General features: G+C 44.5%; 1 protein-coding gene across 1 annotated transcript; it reads left to right on the forward strand.

The window, feature by feature from the left end:
* Nucleotides 1-1,016: 1,016 nt before the first annotated feature.
* cdhr2 (cadherin related family member 2) lies at nt 1,017-11,483 on the forward strand (the record flags this gene model as incomplete). The annotated part of the gene is made up of 30 exons (XM_084469100.1): nt 1,017-1,089; nt 1,184-1,243; nt 1,332-1,471; nt 1,672-1,722; nt 1,814-1,903; nt 2,284-2,373; nt 2,470-2,592; nt 2,732-2,875; nt 3,187-3,262; nt 3,369-3,472; nt 3,820-4,026; nt 4,134-4,283; nt 4,732-4,893; nt 5,147-5,208; nt 5,773-6,016; nt 6,183-6,422; nt 6,530-6,599; nt 6,697-7,281; nt 7,623-7,694; nt 7,867-7,916; nt 8,032-8,183; nt 8,300-8,396; nt 8,516-8,604; nt 8,714-8,782; nt 8,996-9,131; nt 9,337-9,458; nt 9,797-9,910; nt 10,142-10,225; nt 11,004-11,061; nt 11,343-11,483. The coding sequence occupies 30 exons, from the start codon at nt 1,017-1,019 to the stop codon at nt 11,481-11,483; spliced, it is 3,855 nt and encodes a 1,284-aa protein (XP_084325226.1).
* Between the last annotated feature and the right edge of the window lie 6,083 nt (nt 11,484-17,566).

Genomic DNA, 17,566 nt, shown 5'->3' on the forward strand with positions numbered 1-17,566 from the left:
TTTTTCCTTTGGACTGTTCATGATATCAGGTCATCCGTTTGGCTTTGAGGAGAGAGCAAGAGGAAGATTTTGTGCCATCATCAGAGATCGGTTTCGGTGGAACACACACACACACACACACACACACACACACACACACACACACACACACACACACACATGAGCGTGGGCACACAGAACACATTCACACACGCACACACACGCACACAGGTGGCATGTATAGGGCCCTGTTATGGGCTGGGTCTTTCTTGTAAATGTTAATCATTCATATTTACAGCTGGGAGACGGTTATCAGGGTGCCAAAGCAACAGGCAAAGGTCCACTCTAGTTCAGTGTTTGAGGAGCAGCTTGAGAACAGCATCTGGTAGGTCTCTCTCTTCTCCTACCATTATCCTCAGATAGAATAAGAAGTATCTTGCCAGATAAAATTTATAACAGCCACTGGCAAAATGTTTGCTTTGCTATGTAAATTAAGAGAGTCAATCAGTTGCTTGGACTAGCTAGTCAGTGGTTTCTCTTATTGTGCATACTTGAATGCAGACAAATGAGGTGGAAGTTGTGTTAACATTCAGAATTGTCTTATGTATGAACCTGGGCTATATGTTTGTATGTTTAGAATATTATTGTTTTATGTTATTTAGCCAATAGCCAGTGCCAGTGCCAAGACTTCCGTATTTTTGTTCATGACTACATTTTATGGTTTTATGCTATTGTGGCTAACATTCCGTTCAGTTTAAGATTACGTTTATGACTTACCAAAAGTCAACTTTTGTATGCACTAATAAAATGAATTACAGCAACAATATTTCTCATGAAATGATATGAAAGGTTAGTACATTGCTGCATAGAATTTATTTATTTGACATGTAGCAATTGCCAGTAGTTCACAACAGGAAATAACTAATTGTTTTATTTGATCAATGTCTAAAGCAAGAAATGAACCAAGTATAGGCCTAAATAAGGACCTGTAAAGAAACCTTTCCCCCCACTATAATGTGTTTGTCTCAGGGTTAAGCATGGGGAGGCCTACCATCACAGCAAGCAGCTTACTGCTTCTGTCTGTCACTGCATTGATCACATTAACAAATGGTGAGTTGAGCTTCATCATTTTTAAACAATTAGCTGATGGGACCATACCTGTGCATTCTAACAAACTGGTATTTTCTTTGAAATTGCTCTGCAGCGAATATGACTCCTGAAATTCTGAATACCCTTCAGAGCTTGTGTGAAGACATTCCTAAAGGTTTGTATACAATATTCAATACTAATTGCAGATTTGTAAAAAGCAACCAGTCTAACAATGAGGTGTCCTGTTCTTCTTACTTTCAAAGACCATCATGCCTTCAATATATTGGCAACGGATAAAGAAAATGATGTACTGGAGTACTCAATCAGTGGACCAAATGCCATGTTCTTTAATGTGAACAAAGATACTGGAGAAGTCACAATAAAGTCCCGACTTGATCGAGAGGTAGGAATTTTATTATTATTAGAGGAGAGGAGTTTCCTTATATTTTTTCTTTTCATTTTTGAACCATCTTTATGTTTAAACAACTTTAAACATTGTTTATATTGTTTTTCATTAACACTATAAAACTGTTTACTATTCAATTATTCATTTAAAAAATAATAATAATGTATTCTTTTTTTGTTGTTTCTCCTTACGTCAAGGCTAACGACGCATTAACGATCAATATCGATGTTTCTGATGGCATAAATGTGGTAAAGTTTCTGTAAAATTAATAATTTGTGTTTCAAATTACTATTATTGTATTGTATTCGTAAAGGCATCCATTCCAATCCGTGTTTTCAGGCTACTAAAGAACTAACAATAATACTATTAGATGCCAATGACAACAGCCCCATGTTTGTGGACTCCTCTTACAATGTGGATATCAAAGAGGTGAGTGGGACGTGTTCTTGCTGCTGATTAGTTTCAAATACCCCTGGAAAAAAATGTAAATGTGTCAATTTCTTTATTTTTCGTTCACCACAAAATGAATAAAGAGATGGCAGGTTAATTAACAGCCCAATCCCATTATTTCAAAAAGTAAAGATGGATTCAACTCAAGAGTGATATGATTTTGTCTTGTTTTTCTGACTGAATGTGACCAAGCGAGTGTTAAGAAGCAATGGCCCCCATGTTTTGCACAATAATTCTAAAACCCTACAACAATGTCATAACCATGACTGCAAAACACAGCATGTTTCTAATTTCTTCTACCCTTGATCAACTATTGTGTCTCATTGTGCTCTTTATTAATTCTTCCTTTAAATATCTAGAATACAACTGTGAACACAGTCTTATTCAAAGTAACAGCAACTGATCTGGACACTGGTCCGGCCGGCGCTGTGAAATACAGCATTGATGAAGTTAGTTGGGCAATATCTTTTTTTTTTAATCCATAATGGGAATAGTAATTTACCTTGACTGTGTTTTAAATCCCATTTTTCAAATGTCTTTTCCAGGTATCTCCAAGTGAGGGAAAACTCCTCTTTACCATCAATGACCGTGGCGGTGATGTCATACTAAGCCGTCCGCTAAACTTCACTTCTTTGAGCACCTTCTACCGACTAAAGATAATTGCGTCTGTAAGTATTTTGCATGTGGAGTGATATTTTGTAATGGGTTTTCCAGTATAATTGGAGCCCTCAGGTTCAATGTGTAGTAGGCATACATAGCCTACCACATCCTCCCTTCTAACGGCGGCCTACTTTGATCCCATACCAGGATGGCGGAGGTGGCAGTTGCGCAGAGACTGACCCCAAATCAAGTCACACCTATGGCTTCATCACAGTGGTGGACATTCCGGACCTCAATCCCAGATTCCTATCGCTTACGTACAGAGGATCAGTGCAAGAAGGATCCGCAGTAGTAAGTGATGTTCTGACCCCACACTAAGTGGACAAGGTACAGTCTGTGGAGAATCACGGCCTACTGAGTGTCACCAGAATCCAGAAAACAAGTACAGACAAACAAAGTGAAAAAGCAGCATACACACGTAATGTAGATCCTCTGGAAAGCTGATGATCACGCGATTGAGTCATTGGATGTTTTCACACACGTAAGGATGATGGTTTTGCATCCAGCACGTTTAATTGCAGTTATTCCCGGCGCAATCCCAGTGTTTACGTAGTGTTAATTTCAAGGCATGATGTCGAGGTTGTGTGATTTCCTCTCACCAGGGAACAACAGTGCTTAAAGTGGAAGCCATAGACCCAGACACAGGGGTCAACGACGAAATTCTCTACAGCATAGAAGGTGAGTGTCCACGAGGACAACTGTTGACTTGTAACTACGGTAACTTTAAGAAGGGAATGGATGCACGTGATGGAACACCATCTCCTCTTTGTGTCAACTGGCTCAGACGGACCGGTGCCCTTTGTCATCTCAAAAACTACGGGTGAAATATCTGTCAGTTCCGAAATAGACCGGGAAACCATCGGTGATAGTATTACGCTGACGGTCAAGGTAGGATGATTTTAAACCTTTTCCTTTCGCAAATTATCTTTCATGTCGATGATCCAATACTATTAAGACATTTTAGACATTTAAGGTCACAGCACCAATGGCCCGTACGGATGATTATTTCAATATGTTTAAGATTATGTGTCTAGGTATGTGCGTGGGAGCGGGCATATGCGTGAGTGTGCATGTGTGCATGTGTGTGTCTGAGTGAGTGGATTAGTTCATGTTCATAGTCTATTGATCTCAAAAACAACCGGAGGTTTAGGTCAATGCTTTGATTTGTAGACATATTCTAGGTTATATTCACACTATTCTATATTCTAATCATATTATGTTCTATTGTATTACAGGCAACTGAGAAGAATCTAAACATACATGGGGAGAATGCCTTTGCCACTGCTGATGTGCAGATATCCATCATTGACATTAACGATAACACGCCCAAGTTTTATAGCTGTGTGAGCGAATGCGTGGAAGAGAGTCAATTTAGGGGAGAAATCCAAGAAAACTCAGAAGGAATTCTTCAAATCAACATGACAGTCCAAGACCTTGATAAGGTCCGGTTTAAAAATCACGACAACCACCAACTTACAACTCTTACAACTGCCGAGCACTTTTCATGATTAATGGAAAAACAATTCATTCATAATTCCGTCATTTTCAGAACGGACAAATTAAGCTGGAAGTGAAAGGAGCGGATATGGACGCGTTTACCGTGACTCCTACGTTCACCACTTCACCAAGCACCGTCCAGCTTGTGGTCAAAGACCCCCAAAAATTAGACTTTGAGAATAAAGAAGAAATGGTTGTTCAGGTGAGATGCGGCTGTAGGCCTAAAGGCATGTCTACCCAGGCGATAAAACTGATAACCCTGTGTGAGTCAGGGTTCACTTAGATAAACAAGAGGAGAGGGGGAAATGACTAAGAGTGGGTTATTGTGTCAACATGGAGGATATACAGGAATATATATCACACTCAAGGGCGAGAGGAGAATACTCGCCACCCTTTGGACCCCAGTTGTTAGTTGTTTTTGTCTGTTATCAGCTTGTCCTAATCATGTGGCAGTCATGGAAAAACAAAGTTTTACAATTACACCCAATCATCATAACGTAGTCATCCAGAATAGAATCCATTTGTACGTAATCAAACTGTACTGTATCAAATCAACTTACAAATGTTCTGAAGATATTCTGTGCGGTTCATCCTTGACTTTGTTCTGTTGTACTGGGTTTGTCTGTTGTCTGCTGTTTACCATGGTCCAGGTGATCGCCACAGATGTGGATGACACCAGCAAGTCTTCCACCGCCACCGTTACCATTAAGATCTTGGATTTGAACGACGAAAGCCCCACCTTCCCACATGACATGTACAAGATCACTCTGCCGGAGCACAGTGCCGTGGACAAAGTAGTGGAAACGATCACGGTATGTCCCGTACGCAGCCTCTAGGGTCGGTTACAGCCTACATCATGGCTGGATTCAAGTTCTATCAAAGCTATTGTGAACGTTAAACAATAATCATAATAACAATATAAATATGGGAAATAGATACATATACCAAGAAAGAGTAGGCTGGTTGAGCAGCTTAAGTATTTTTTGATTGGCCATAATATGTTAGCCAATAATATGAAGGCATTTCAATCAGTTAAATAGTATTTGGGCTTTTTATCTTCTTCAGGCAACGGATCTAGACCAAGTGGACAAGGACAAACTCACCTACCGACTGCTTCCACAGAGCATGTGAGCAAGCCATTTCTAAATCCCTTTAGGTTTCAGGATCGTAAATGTCAATTTTATAACCTCTCACCTATCATATCGGATTCAACATGAGTCTCTGTCTTATTATGTTTCTATTTTCTTCTCCATGGTCAACAAACCAAGGAAAGCTAGATGAAAGGGAGGTGTAGACTAGAGTGTCTTGAACGGGCTGGAACCGTTGCTGGTTGCCTTGTACCTGATGTGTATACTTGTGTTATACTCGTGTGTGTGTGTGTGTGTGTGTGTGTGTGTGTGGGCTAGAGGAGGGGGTATACTTTATGTGATGTGTCAGGGGGTATCCATGTGATGTGTCAATCTGGTGGCCATGCCTACTCAATGGAGTGAATGTGCTTGTTATGTATCCTATGTGTTTTTATTCAGTGAGACCAAAGACAATTTTCATGGTGACATGACAAATAAAATCTATTCTATTCTATTCTATGAAAGGAAGCCTTCTTGTTTAACCAAGTCGCTTCGCTTATATATGTGTCGACTATGAACACGGGACATTCAATTGCACCTCTGACTAATATCTTTACTTTTCAGCCTTAAATATTTCAACGTAACAGAAAACACGGGGAGTGTCTATGTGACCAACAGCACACTGATTGACCGCGAGGTCAGTTCGCTGTACTCAGCCACACTGCAAGTCAGGGACACCAACAACAACATCGGCACCACAGCGCTGGAGATCACTCTGACGGACATCAATGACCAACCGCCCAAAATCAACCCCACCTCCTTCAATGTGTTTGTGGAAGAGGGCAAGCCGTTCAAACTTCAAATAGAGGTTCATATGAAATACGAATATGCATATTCAAAATCCCAATGCATGTGGTAATTTTGCTGTTTTGTCTCGTAGCTCTGTTTTGAATTAATGTGTTCTTAATCACTTTTAGTGTTTTGTCTCATAGCTCTGTTTTGAATGACCATGTATTCAATCCCTTTATCCACAGGCTACAGACGCAGATGAGCCAGAGACGCTAAACTCAAAGATTGTGTTTGCCATCGTGCCCAGCGACTACAGCGGTAACTTCACCATCGACCCCGTCACGGGTGAGCTGACCAACAGAGTCGAGCTGGACAGAGAGGCCTTAGAGTCCAAGGACAAGGGCAAGATTGAGCTGAATATAACTGCTACTGACCAGGGTGATCCTGCTCTGAAGACCACGGTCACTGTGACCATCAATGTAGAGGTGAGCACAGAGCACACACCGTTGACAGAGATCTCACCGCTCACCCGGCTCTGACCCGTCCCGACCCTTCATAATCACGCTTTGTGTTCTCGCTCCGTGTATTGCAGGACGTCAACGACAACAAACCCATATTCTCAAAGGCTTCGTATGACTTTTCCGTCAAGGAAGGGGCCAAAGGTGAGCATGAGGGTGTGAGGCTGTTCAAGCGAATCGACACAGAGAACGAGGGACAAACCTCCGCCCACACTGTCCTCTGTTTCCGTGGTTCGATCAGGTGCACTCGTGGGCTCGGTCGAGGCGGTGGACTTGGACCAGGCTTTGGACTTCAACCGCATCTCCTTCACCATCCTCGACGGCAGCTTCGGCAGCTTCATCATCCGCACGGTGGCGGCCGGCGCGGGTTACCGCGGCAACATCACCGTAGACCCGGACATCCAGCTGGACTACGAGAAGAAGCCCAACGACTTCACGCTGCGGGTGGAGGCGGTGGACCTGTCGGGGAGCAAGGCGGAGGTGAAAGTGAAGATCAGGGTGCTGGACGTCAACGACGAGAGTCCAGAGTTCCAGCCCGCGGGGCCCCTGAAGGTGATGGAGAACAGCATGGACACCGGGCCCCTGGGCAGCTTCACGGCGACAGACAAGGATGGGAACCACTCCTTGGTCTACCAGATGGAGTCATGTGAGTGCCACTGCAACGGCACCTATGAACCCTGTGACTGGATGCTGGTGGACGGGAAGGGAGTGGTCACCGTCAACCCAGAGGCCAAGCTGGATTACGAGCAGTGTGACAAGGTGAAGGTGTTGGCCCAGGTGGTGGACGAGTACACGGAGGAGGGAAGGAACAACAGCATCAGCGCAGGTGAGGATGAGCCGCCACGCCTCCGGTCTGTGGCTGTCACAGGTGGCGAAACACACATTGCACAGACACACACATGCATAGATGTGCACGACCGATTCTCCTTGCTTGATGTTTACCAGCAGATGTTGACTTGATTATTCACTTGTATACACTTTGGATATTGACGTGATATTTTGAGAATTGCATTGTAACTGTGGCATGTAATATGAAATATAGTAAATGTGTGGAGAGAACATGTTTTAATGTGTTCAAATATATTGAACCCTAATGTAGACTTGATCATATCCCTGAAAAACAGAAGCACATAACACACTGCACTTTTTTCTTCAACCTGATTTTAGGTGAAATGGTGGTGGACATTTTGGACGTCAATGACAATGCTCCAGAATTCCTTATCTCAGACACTGTATTTGGTGAGTTCACGGCACCCATCTGTATGAAAATATGTGTCTGATTTGGAGGCTTTTACTCCAAATAATGACATATATTGATTTAAGAGAAAATCCATGTCCTTCCTTTGTGTAGCCTAATATTGCTTGGCAGGTGATTAATAGGATGAAACTGATATCTTGCTTTCTTCTTTAGTGCTGGTGTCAGAGACCGCGAGAAAGGGTACATCAGTGACACAGGTTACCGTGAGTAGGCTTCACTAAAGGGGTCAAACCGACCCACCCGCAGCATCTCCCTGACCCCGTACAGAACATTGGACCAGGACAGTCATTAACTACATAAACCTTACCACGTCCACAGGCTGAGGACCGGGACAGCGGGATTAACAAGGAAATCAAGTTCAAAGTGGCTAAGGTGAAATACGAGGACGCTGACTCCATGATAGAAGATAGTGAGATCATCTTTGAGGCTATCACCACTCGACAGAATGACTTTTATGTGGGAATCATTCAGTGAGTATAATGACAACCACACCTCATTCCAGCTGGTATCCTCCCTCTAAACGATCTGCGTCTTAATTGGTCCACTGGTCAGATCTTGTAAAGACTTTGTGTTTTTGAATGGGCAGACCTCTTCAAGATCTTGACAGCTCAAAGAAAGGGAAGTACTGGGTGAACGTGACAGCGACAGACCCCGGGAGCCTCTGCACAAGCACTGAACTCGAGGTGAGGGGCACCTTGGTTTGATTCCTGGCGGTTTGTTCACTTAATAGAATTGAAGATTATGGAGCATCCATTAGTTTGGGTTTTCCACTTGTTTTCATGCTCTCTTTGATGTTTTCTAGATGTTTATTATCGACATAACATTTAAAGTTCAACTACGATTTGGATTGTCATTTGCAGCAGTGGAAGCAAGCAAAGACAGTATCGTTCTGTAAGTCATTTTATTTTGCTATTCATTACTTGGTATTTGTATTTTTATGTGTTCTTAATATCCATTTTGAGGGACAATTATTAGCAGGTGTTCTGTTTATTTTTTTCAGGGCACTTTCTGCTGCAACCAAGTCTGCTGTTTACGTAGTTGCTGTCAAAAATGACCCGGGTAATGTCAGGTAATCATCTGTTCAGTTTCTGTAAGTGTTTTTTAAACAAAAGACTAGTGAGGCTCCCCACGTTGAATTTATTCTAACCACTAGAGGGGGCCAAACTCACAGACAATATAGAAGGCACATCGTCACTGTCATAGCCACATACCAGAGTTATCAAACCTTCACTACACAATGTCCCGTAGTTTTCATGTAGATTTAACATGTTATTTTCCCCAGGGCTCTAGGTGACACCCTCATGGAGGCATATTTTGTGTACCAGAACGGGACTGCCCTTTCTTCAGATTCTGTGGAAAAGAAGCTCTCAGATCCCGAAAATTATCAACTACTGGCAAAATACAATCTCGATAACGTTGTGAGTTATTCCTTTCACATGTTCTTCTATTCATTAAGTATTTAATGATTTTAATATTGTATTTTATTGTTAGTTGGTGAGTAGTCCTTTAGAAGGTGTGATGTCAAATAGACATCACAGTGTGTGTGTGTGTGTGTGTGTGTGTGTGTGTGTGTGTGTGTGTGTGTGTGTGTGTGTGTGTGTGTGTGTGTGTGTGTGTTACCAGGGCAAAGTGATTGTGGTCGCAGAGCCCCAAAACACTGAGCAGTTTGTGTTTCTGGGTCTGCTTGGGGGGCTTGTCATTGTCCTCATTGCGCTCACCACCTCCCTGGTCTGCACCCGGAGAAGGTAACAGTCTATATCTCGTCAAGGAACATTTTCATCATTCTTACTCCAACAACAAAATACTTATTAGGCACTTAGGTCTTATATAGGGACTTGTGTCATCATATGTTAAAAGTACAATATTGTTAATATTTTTGTATTTGTATTATGTGTTGCTGATTGGTACACCAGATAGTCATTTTTTTTATACACACACACACACACACACACACACACACACACACACACACACACACACACACACACACACACACACACACACACACACACACACACACACACACACACACACACGAACAAACACAGCTTCAAGGTTTGTGTTGTGTTGTAACCCCCTCTAGCTACCGCACCAAATTGAAGGCAGCGAAGGCCATGAAGTATACCAACATGGAGGCCACAGACAACCAGAGGGGGGGTCCTATCGTCCCGGGAACCAACAAGTACACCATGGAGGGGTGAGGGCTTACGTCCTAAACTCCTTAGGTTCACCTCACCTGGGATATGGCAGTAAACAAGGAGTGTCCTAACGTTGTAGTGATGTAAAATATGGCCTACATCTACTGCTGTAACTGATATATTTGTGTGTGTGTGTGTGTGTGTGTGTGTGTGTGTGTGTGTGTGTGTGTGTGTGTGTGTGTGTGTGTGTGTGTGTGTGTGTGCGCGCGCGGTCCTGATTGGCTAACCAGGGCTAACCCGGTGCTCAACCTGAACATAGACACAGTCACAGACCTGGGCTTCGACGAGGACAGCTCCAACGTTGACAGAATCAGGTAACCGGGTCCCTCTTAGTGATTCTTCACTGTCCTGCCTAATCCGTCTTCCTGCTACACCTGTTCTCCTGCTACACCTGTCCTCCAGCACAGTGACTTACAGTGACATGACAACCTCAACCTTTGTACCTACAAACATACAGTCTGGAAACAGTTCCAATTAATTTTATCATGATGACACATCATGATATGTCAGCATCATATCATCATTCCAACGAGGAAGTAGCCTGTTGTTTACACGTCATCAGACCTTGTTTTACGACCATCTGGAAATACGACCATCTGCTATTATTATTATTATTGCTCTTCTCAATGCTGTGGCTTTCGACTTCCAGTGGTGAATTATTTTTCAATAATGACCGTTGCTAAGCGCATAATGACCTCTGTTAAGGAAAATTGATTTTTTTTCACGTCTTTCGTATCACTCCACAAGTAGTCTGCTAACTTATCAACCCCAGCGTACTCGGTTGCTAAGCGACGTCAACGTCTTTGGCAGACTATTTCTCTGCTGATCAACACTACGAATGGCAAGTAACCGTGTAATAAGCAGGATAATGTATAGAACGTCGCCGGTTATTATCTAAAATAAGCCCCTTCGCCCTGTCGGGGCTTATTTCCCGATAATGACCGCCGTTCTATACATTATCCCTTATATATGATCCAGGTCACCTGAGGAAGAGTCACTGCTTCTCTGTATTTCAAATCATCTATGGATGAGCTGATACCGGAATAATGGAATTCTGTCCATCTCTGTGTGTGTCTGTGTTTTATTTTGAAGTGTCAATTCCTTCGACGACGGCATGAGCCTGCACTCCGAGAAGGACCGGACGATGATGGTGAGGTCAAAGTTCAGGTTCTTATCTGGACTCAGTCAGCGAGTTCTTATATGACACACGGGTCACCGATATCTCTGTGAAGAAGCAATTATTCTTTATTGTCTATGGATAGTTAATAGTACTTATTTTAATTCAAATACATTTCTTTGTCTATACTTGGATGATATATATATGTATATATATTTTTATTTTTAATTTAAATTTTTTTAAATTTTATTTATTCTAAATATTTTGTAATTTAGAAGCAACTCTTTTTAAAGGGGACTTCATATATATAACAGGTCATCCAGGAGGAGGACGAGGAGTCCATCAACATTGAGCCTCTGGGAGCAGCACTGGCCCAGCGGGCCAACAGAGAGAGAGAGGCTGGGAGCTCCGAGATGGGCTTCACCAACCCTGCCTTCAGCGTCACGGACCTGTAACCCCTAACATCCCTGTAACATGTATGACATGTAACTGACATGTAACCTACCTGTCATCAACCTTTAAATCTGTAATAGACATGTAACAGACCTGTAGCAGACATTTAATAGACTTGTAACCTACCTAAGAATAATATGAAGAATGTATAATAATAATAATAATACAATTACATATTAAGAATACTAATCACAGTCACCTTTCGTATCCATTCAAAAAATGATAAATTATGGCATTTTGAGTTTTAATTGTACCATGCATGGCTTTAAAAAAATATATATATACATAATGGTAAGGAAAAGGTACTAGGAAAGCAAACCAACCAAATTTGTGTTGCACATGTGAATCACTTTATTCTACTCATTACAATATTTAAAATCTTGTTTCATATACATTTTCCTATCATGCCTTCTGTTTTGTTAATGTATTTTGCTCCAATCAACGCAATTCTTCAAAGAAGAATTATGATTAAAAACTGGTTAAAAACCGAATAAACCTCTCCTACATCATGTGACACAAAGATATTCTCAGGGATCCTTAACTTTTGGCAAAATAAGTAATTCAAATGAAATGTTATTTTTACAACAGCAATAGGCTTTACTTATGACCACTATAATATTATTTTAATTTCACCCTGTATTGGATTAGAAAAATGAATGTATTGCAATTTTTTCTAATCTGGTGTGATATGAAAAACGTCTATTCCGATGTTTCTATAGATAAATGCTAAATAACCAATGAAGTAAACACATTAACAATTTACAACTGAATCACTAATCAAAACTATTAAACTCAGAAATAATATGCAACCTTAATTATTACTTCTCTTAAACACTATGAGTACCACATCTTCCCTACGTATGTTTGTAAAACTCTCACAATACAAGGTATACAGTTACAAAGCATAAGCGCGTCAAAAGGATATACAGCATAAAAGACAAACACTGGATTTTCTTCATTCACATATTGAAGTGACTTTAGACCGCTTCTGATTGCTCTTTACCCATGCAATACTACATATCCCTATTTTCATCCTCATTTAACTACAGTGACTTTCAAATTAATAATTCATCATGTCCCATCATCACCCAATAATCAATCACAAATGTTCAAAGTTTCAAATTTTGAGCAGTACAAAGGAAGAGCGCAACACTGTGTCAAAGTTCAAAAATGTTCAAAGTTTAAAATAATTCCTGGTTACAACATAGCTACCCATGTGAAATGTACACACTGCTTAAATTAGCAGACAACTAAAAGAAGATTCTCTAAAAAAAACGAAAATATCCAAAATGGAAAATTGAGTTACATGTTACATGTTGGGGGCTAGTTTTATGACATTTTGGGGGGTTTGATAACATTAACATACATCACATCTTTAATAAACAAATGTGAAAAGAAAAATCGCCAGAGCAAAACCAATCCCATAAGGCTCATCCATTACAGTCAATAAAGCAGATTGTGTATAAAATGTTTCTGTGCTTTAAGTTGTCCCAAAAGGCAGGTTGTCCTTCATTCATTTCCCACAGAGGGACTGTAGCACTTTACGAAGTACAAATTACGGTCTCCTGGTCACCGTTAAGTAGATAAGATGACATTCGTGTCGTTCTGAAATCAATTTCTGTACTTTTCTCCAAGTCAAGTCAATTCTCTAAGCCTGTAATGTCAGTGCTAGCCTGCTATCTCTATCTCACTCACACTTACACTCTCACTCTCCCTTTCCCTCTCCTCTATCTCTCTTTCTCTCATTCACTCTCTTTCTTTCTCCTTCTCCCTTCTCTCTCTCTCCCTCCCTTCTTCTCATTCCTAACTCCCTCTCACCCTCTCCCTTTGTCTCTCTCTCTCTCTCTCTCTCTCTCTCTCTCTCTCTCTCTCCCCCTCATTCGGCACTATGGGCTCTGGAGCAGCAGCGGGGCTGTTGCATGTTCCGCAGCAGCAGGCGGAAGGGGTTCCTCCTGCGGCGGCCCTCCTTCATGCCACGCTCCCCTCTCTTCCCGGCACGGCCCTTAGCGGAGCTCACCTGCGTGGGGTCGGTGGCGGCGTTGATGCTGGTGGTGGTGGAGGTGGTGGTGGTGGTGGTGGTGGTGCCGGGCAAGGGGCATGGGAGCGGGACAGCGGACGGGTCGAGCGGGGGTGGTGGGGGCAGCGACGGTTGCTTCTGCTTCTTCACCTGCTTCTCCAGGTGCTTCTGGATGGCCGAGCCCAACACGGCCACCTCCACCACCGCCCCGTACACCTCCCAGGTCATCCCCTTGTCGTCCCAGCTCACCTCCTGCACCGGCTCCTCGCTCTCCTCCTCACCGCCCTCCTTGCAGTTATTCTCAGCGCTTTCCTCCCCTGCCGTCGTGCCTCCGACCTTTCCCTCTCTTCCAGTACTACAATCCACCTTAGCCTCTCCGCCAGTACTACCATCCACCTTTCCCTCTCCGCCAGTACTATCATCCACCTTAGCCTCTCTTACTGTAGAACCATCCACCTTACCCTCTCTTCCAGTACTACCATCCACCTTTCCCTCTCCGCCAGTACTATCATCCACCTTAGCCTCTCTTACTGTAGAACCATCCACCTTACCCTCTCTTCCAGTACTACCATCCACCTTTCCCTCTCCGCCAGTACTACCATCCACCTTTCCCTCTCTTCCAGTAGTACCATCCACCTTAGCCTCTCTTTCAGTCGTACCATCCGCCTTAGCCTCTCTTCCAGTACTACCATCCACCTTTGCCTCTCCCGTCCTTTCTCCAACCTTTCCCTCTCTTTCCAATTTAACCTCCACCTTTCCCTTGTCTCCAGTACTACCACCAACCTTTCCCTCTCCCATCGTACCATCCACCTTTCCCTCTTCACCCGATGTAAACTCCATCTTTCCCTCTTCTCCCGATCTATTCTCCACCTTTCTCTTGTCTCCCGATGTACCCTCCACCTTTCCCTCTTCTCCCGATTTAACCTCCACCTTTCCCTCTTCTCCAGTCATACCATCTACCTTTCCCTCTCTTTCTGTCATACCCTCCACCCTTCCCTCTTTTCCGATCATACCATCCACCTTTTCCTTGTCCCCTGATGTACCCTCCACCTTTCCCTCTTCTCCCGATGTAGCCTCCACCTTTCCCTCTTCTCCCGTAGTACCCTCCACCTTTCCCTTTTCTCCCGTAGTACCCTCCACCTTTCCTATTTCGACCGTCCCGTCCCCCACCGATGAACCACCCTCCTCGTGCACTTCGGCCACCGTTTCCCTGGCCTTCTCGCCTTTCCCCTTGTCCGTGTCCACCTCAGGCATCTTCTGCACCTCTGGCTCTGCGGCGGCACTCGTGGGAAAACCTATGGGAGCCAGGGGCGTTCTTGGCGTCATGGGCGCCGTGGCGATCGAACGGTACTCTACCTGCGGTGCTGTGGCGATAGACCTCCCACCAGAGGGTGGGAAGATGAAGGTGTTGCCCCCCTGGGGAGGTGTCATGGGGCTGGTAGCTGCAGACCGACACTGCACCACCTCCAGACTGACCTGAGTGTACATGTTGCTGCAGCCGGAGGGGGCCGGGGAGCTGGGCACCGCATGCATCTTCAGGGTGCCCGCTCCTTTGGCGACGCCTTCAGGGAAGTTGTCGCCTAGACTTGCTTCTTCTTCTTTGGTTTCCCCAATCGTCGACGTTGATGTCTTCTTTTGGACTGGATGGTCTTTGTCACGGAAAATGATGGAGGGGCCCTCGATTTGCATTTTGCTCTGTTGAAGATTGCTTGTGGGTTTGTTCGGCGCATGTTCAGTCAGACTTTTCTCCTCCGTGTGACTGTTGGCTGTGGACACCTGACTCCCAACACGTTCCTTTCCCACCTCCTCCCCGGTGTCCACGGCTTCCCCGTCAGCCTTATGGTCCTCATCCTCCTCTATCTTCGCGATTGGCCCGGCTACAGCTACACTGACGGATGCCTTGGCCACCTCTTCGTCCTCGTCATCCAGCGACTCCGTCGTGTTGTCATGTTGCGTCACTAGGATTGTAATGTCCTGGTCCATGCTCGGAATCCTGTGTGTTTGTGGCCTGCCTGGTGGCTGGACGGTGACTTGTGAGCTGGCTAACTGAGCCGGACCCTCCTCTGAGCCCCCGTCGCCCGTCCTGACTTCCCCCTTCACCTGCCCCGACTCCTCCCCCTTCGCCATGTCCGGAAAGGTCGAGGCGGTGGGCGTTCTCGGGGTCATGGGCGCCGTGGCAACGGAGCGATACTCCGCCCGGTGAGCCGTCTGTGCCGTGCCGTCGTTGCTCCGCACTCCCTCCGGGAACACAAACGCGTGACCGCCACCGGGTGGCGTCATGGGGCTGCAGGCCACCGAGTGGCACTGCACCACCTCCAGGCTCACCTGGGTGCGCATGTGTTGCTGCCCCGGAGGGGCAGGGGACGGTGGAATGGGAGGGACCTCCGCTCCTCCTCCTCCTCCTCCTCCTCCTCCTCCTCCTCCCCCTGCTTCTCCTCCTCCCTGCTCAGGTTCCTCCTTTCCTGTGGTATTGTCTACAGAGAGGGCTTCAGCCACAGCCCGTTCTTCCTGAGTATTTGGTTTCCGGTTTCTGGTTTCGCTGTCGGTCGGACCACAAGAGGAAGATGTGGCTGACCTGGTAGACGCGGCCACCACTTTATTTTCCGTCGATGGGTCATCTGTTGTGGGCGGGTCACCCTCCAGTGGGACGCTCTCAGTCGGGGGGCAGCTGTCGGCCGCAACGGGGATCATGACGGCCAGGGGCTCCGCGGGAAGGACGACAGTTGCACCGTCTACCGCGACAGCGGGGTCTACAGCCGCTTCAGAGCTCTCCAGCTCCTCCTCTTGGATGTTCACTTTTTGGACTTCTGGCTGGCGGTCCTCTTGGCTGGCTGAGCACTGGCCGGTGTTGGTGGGAGACGGCTCTGGGCCAGCACTGAGAACGTCTGCTCCGCCCAGATGCTCTCCATCATCGGTGTCTCCGTCGCGGTGCTGACAGTCCTTCACAGGTCCCCCGCTCTCGTCCTCCAGGCTGCCCATTCTCTCCCCCCTGCACAAACTCTGACCGACAGAGACCTGCAAGGCACGGCCACGGTGACTCTCGTGTTTGTTTTCATGCACATGACTGTCAGGAGCACACATCTCTGACGTTTAATGTGCCACGTTGTTCATACGGACATCAGGTGTTATGTAAGTGTTAGATTAATTATAAGACCTTCTTATAAGATATACAAATAAACATTATGCTTTAGGTATGGTACAGTATGGTTCTGTGATTGAATTAAATCCAGAATTGCGTAATTATTAGCTTCTCAGATCTTCAGATGGTGACGACATTTTCCGCATTTTAAATCATCACAGTGCATCACAACATGTGGTCGTACGACACCGTTGTTCCAGATCACAAGCATGCACCGGAATTCATAAAGAGTATTAACATCAGAAGAGCAGTAATCCCAACACAACGAGGTGCAGCAGAGAGAGTAGTGAGTGAGGGACATACCTCAACAATGGAAGCCAGGCTTTAGTCTCTTCATTTTCTTTTCTCCAGAAGATTTAAGATGTAATCTGCAAATCCTCGTGTTCACAAAAGACACATGGCTATCGGGATAGATGGTTCATCCTGATAGCAGCGACTGCAGGTTTGTCTCTAGAATAATCTATCTTCGGCAAGCCTCTGGCTTTAGCTGTGGCTGTGTCTATGGAAGCCTTCAGATTTCCTGTTTCCCTGGAAACCACCGTGGAGTTTCTGGCAGTGAGTGGTCATGTAATGACAAAATATCTCTTCTGCTATCCAATCATAGACAAATTACAGTAATTAAGTTCAGGTTTCCATAATCACACAATGATGACTGCGTGCACAGGGTTTAACCTGTGAATTCCACAAGTTGACTTTATTGAAATAAATTAAAAGAAGGATCAAATGTGGGGGTATTGCCACTTCAGTGAGATATTTTCACAGTGTTTGCACTGTGAAAAGTAAGTACATTGAAGGACATTCATTTAATAGACTATACTCTTTCCTGATTAGTTATCAAAGATATTTGATGAATTTGGAATCTCAAGAATACTCTGGAAAAGATGTATGCAGTTTTGCATAGATATATATATATATATATATATATGCAT

Source organism: Micromesistius poutassou (genome assembly GCF_964030765.1).
Source record: "Micromesistius poutassou genome assembly, chromosome: 6".
Lineage (NCBI taxonomy): Eukaryota > Metazoa > Chordata > Actinopteri > Gadiformes > Gadidae > Micromesistius > Micromesistius poutassou.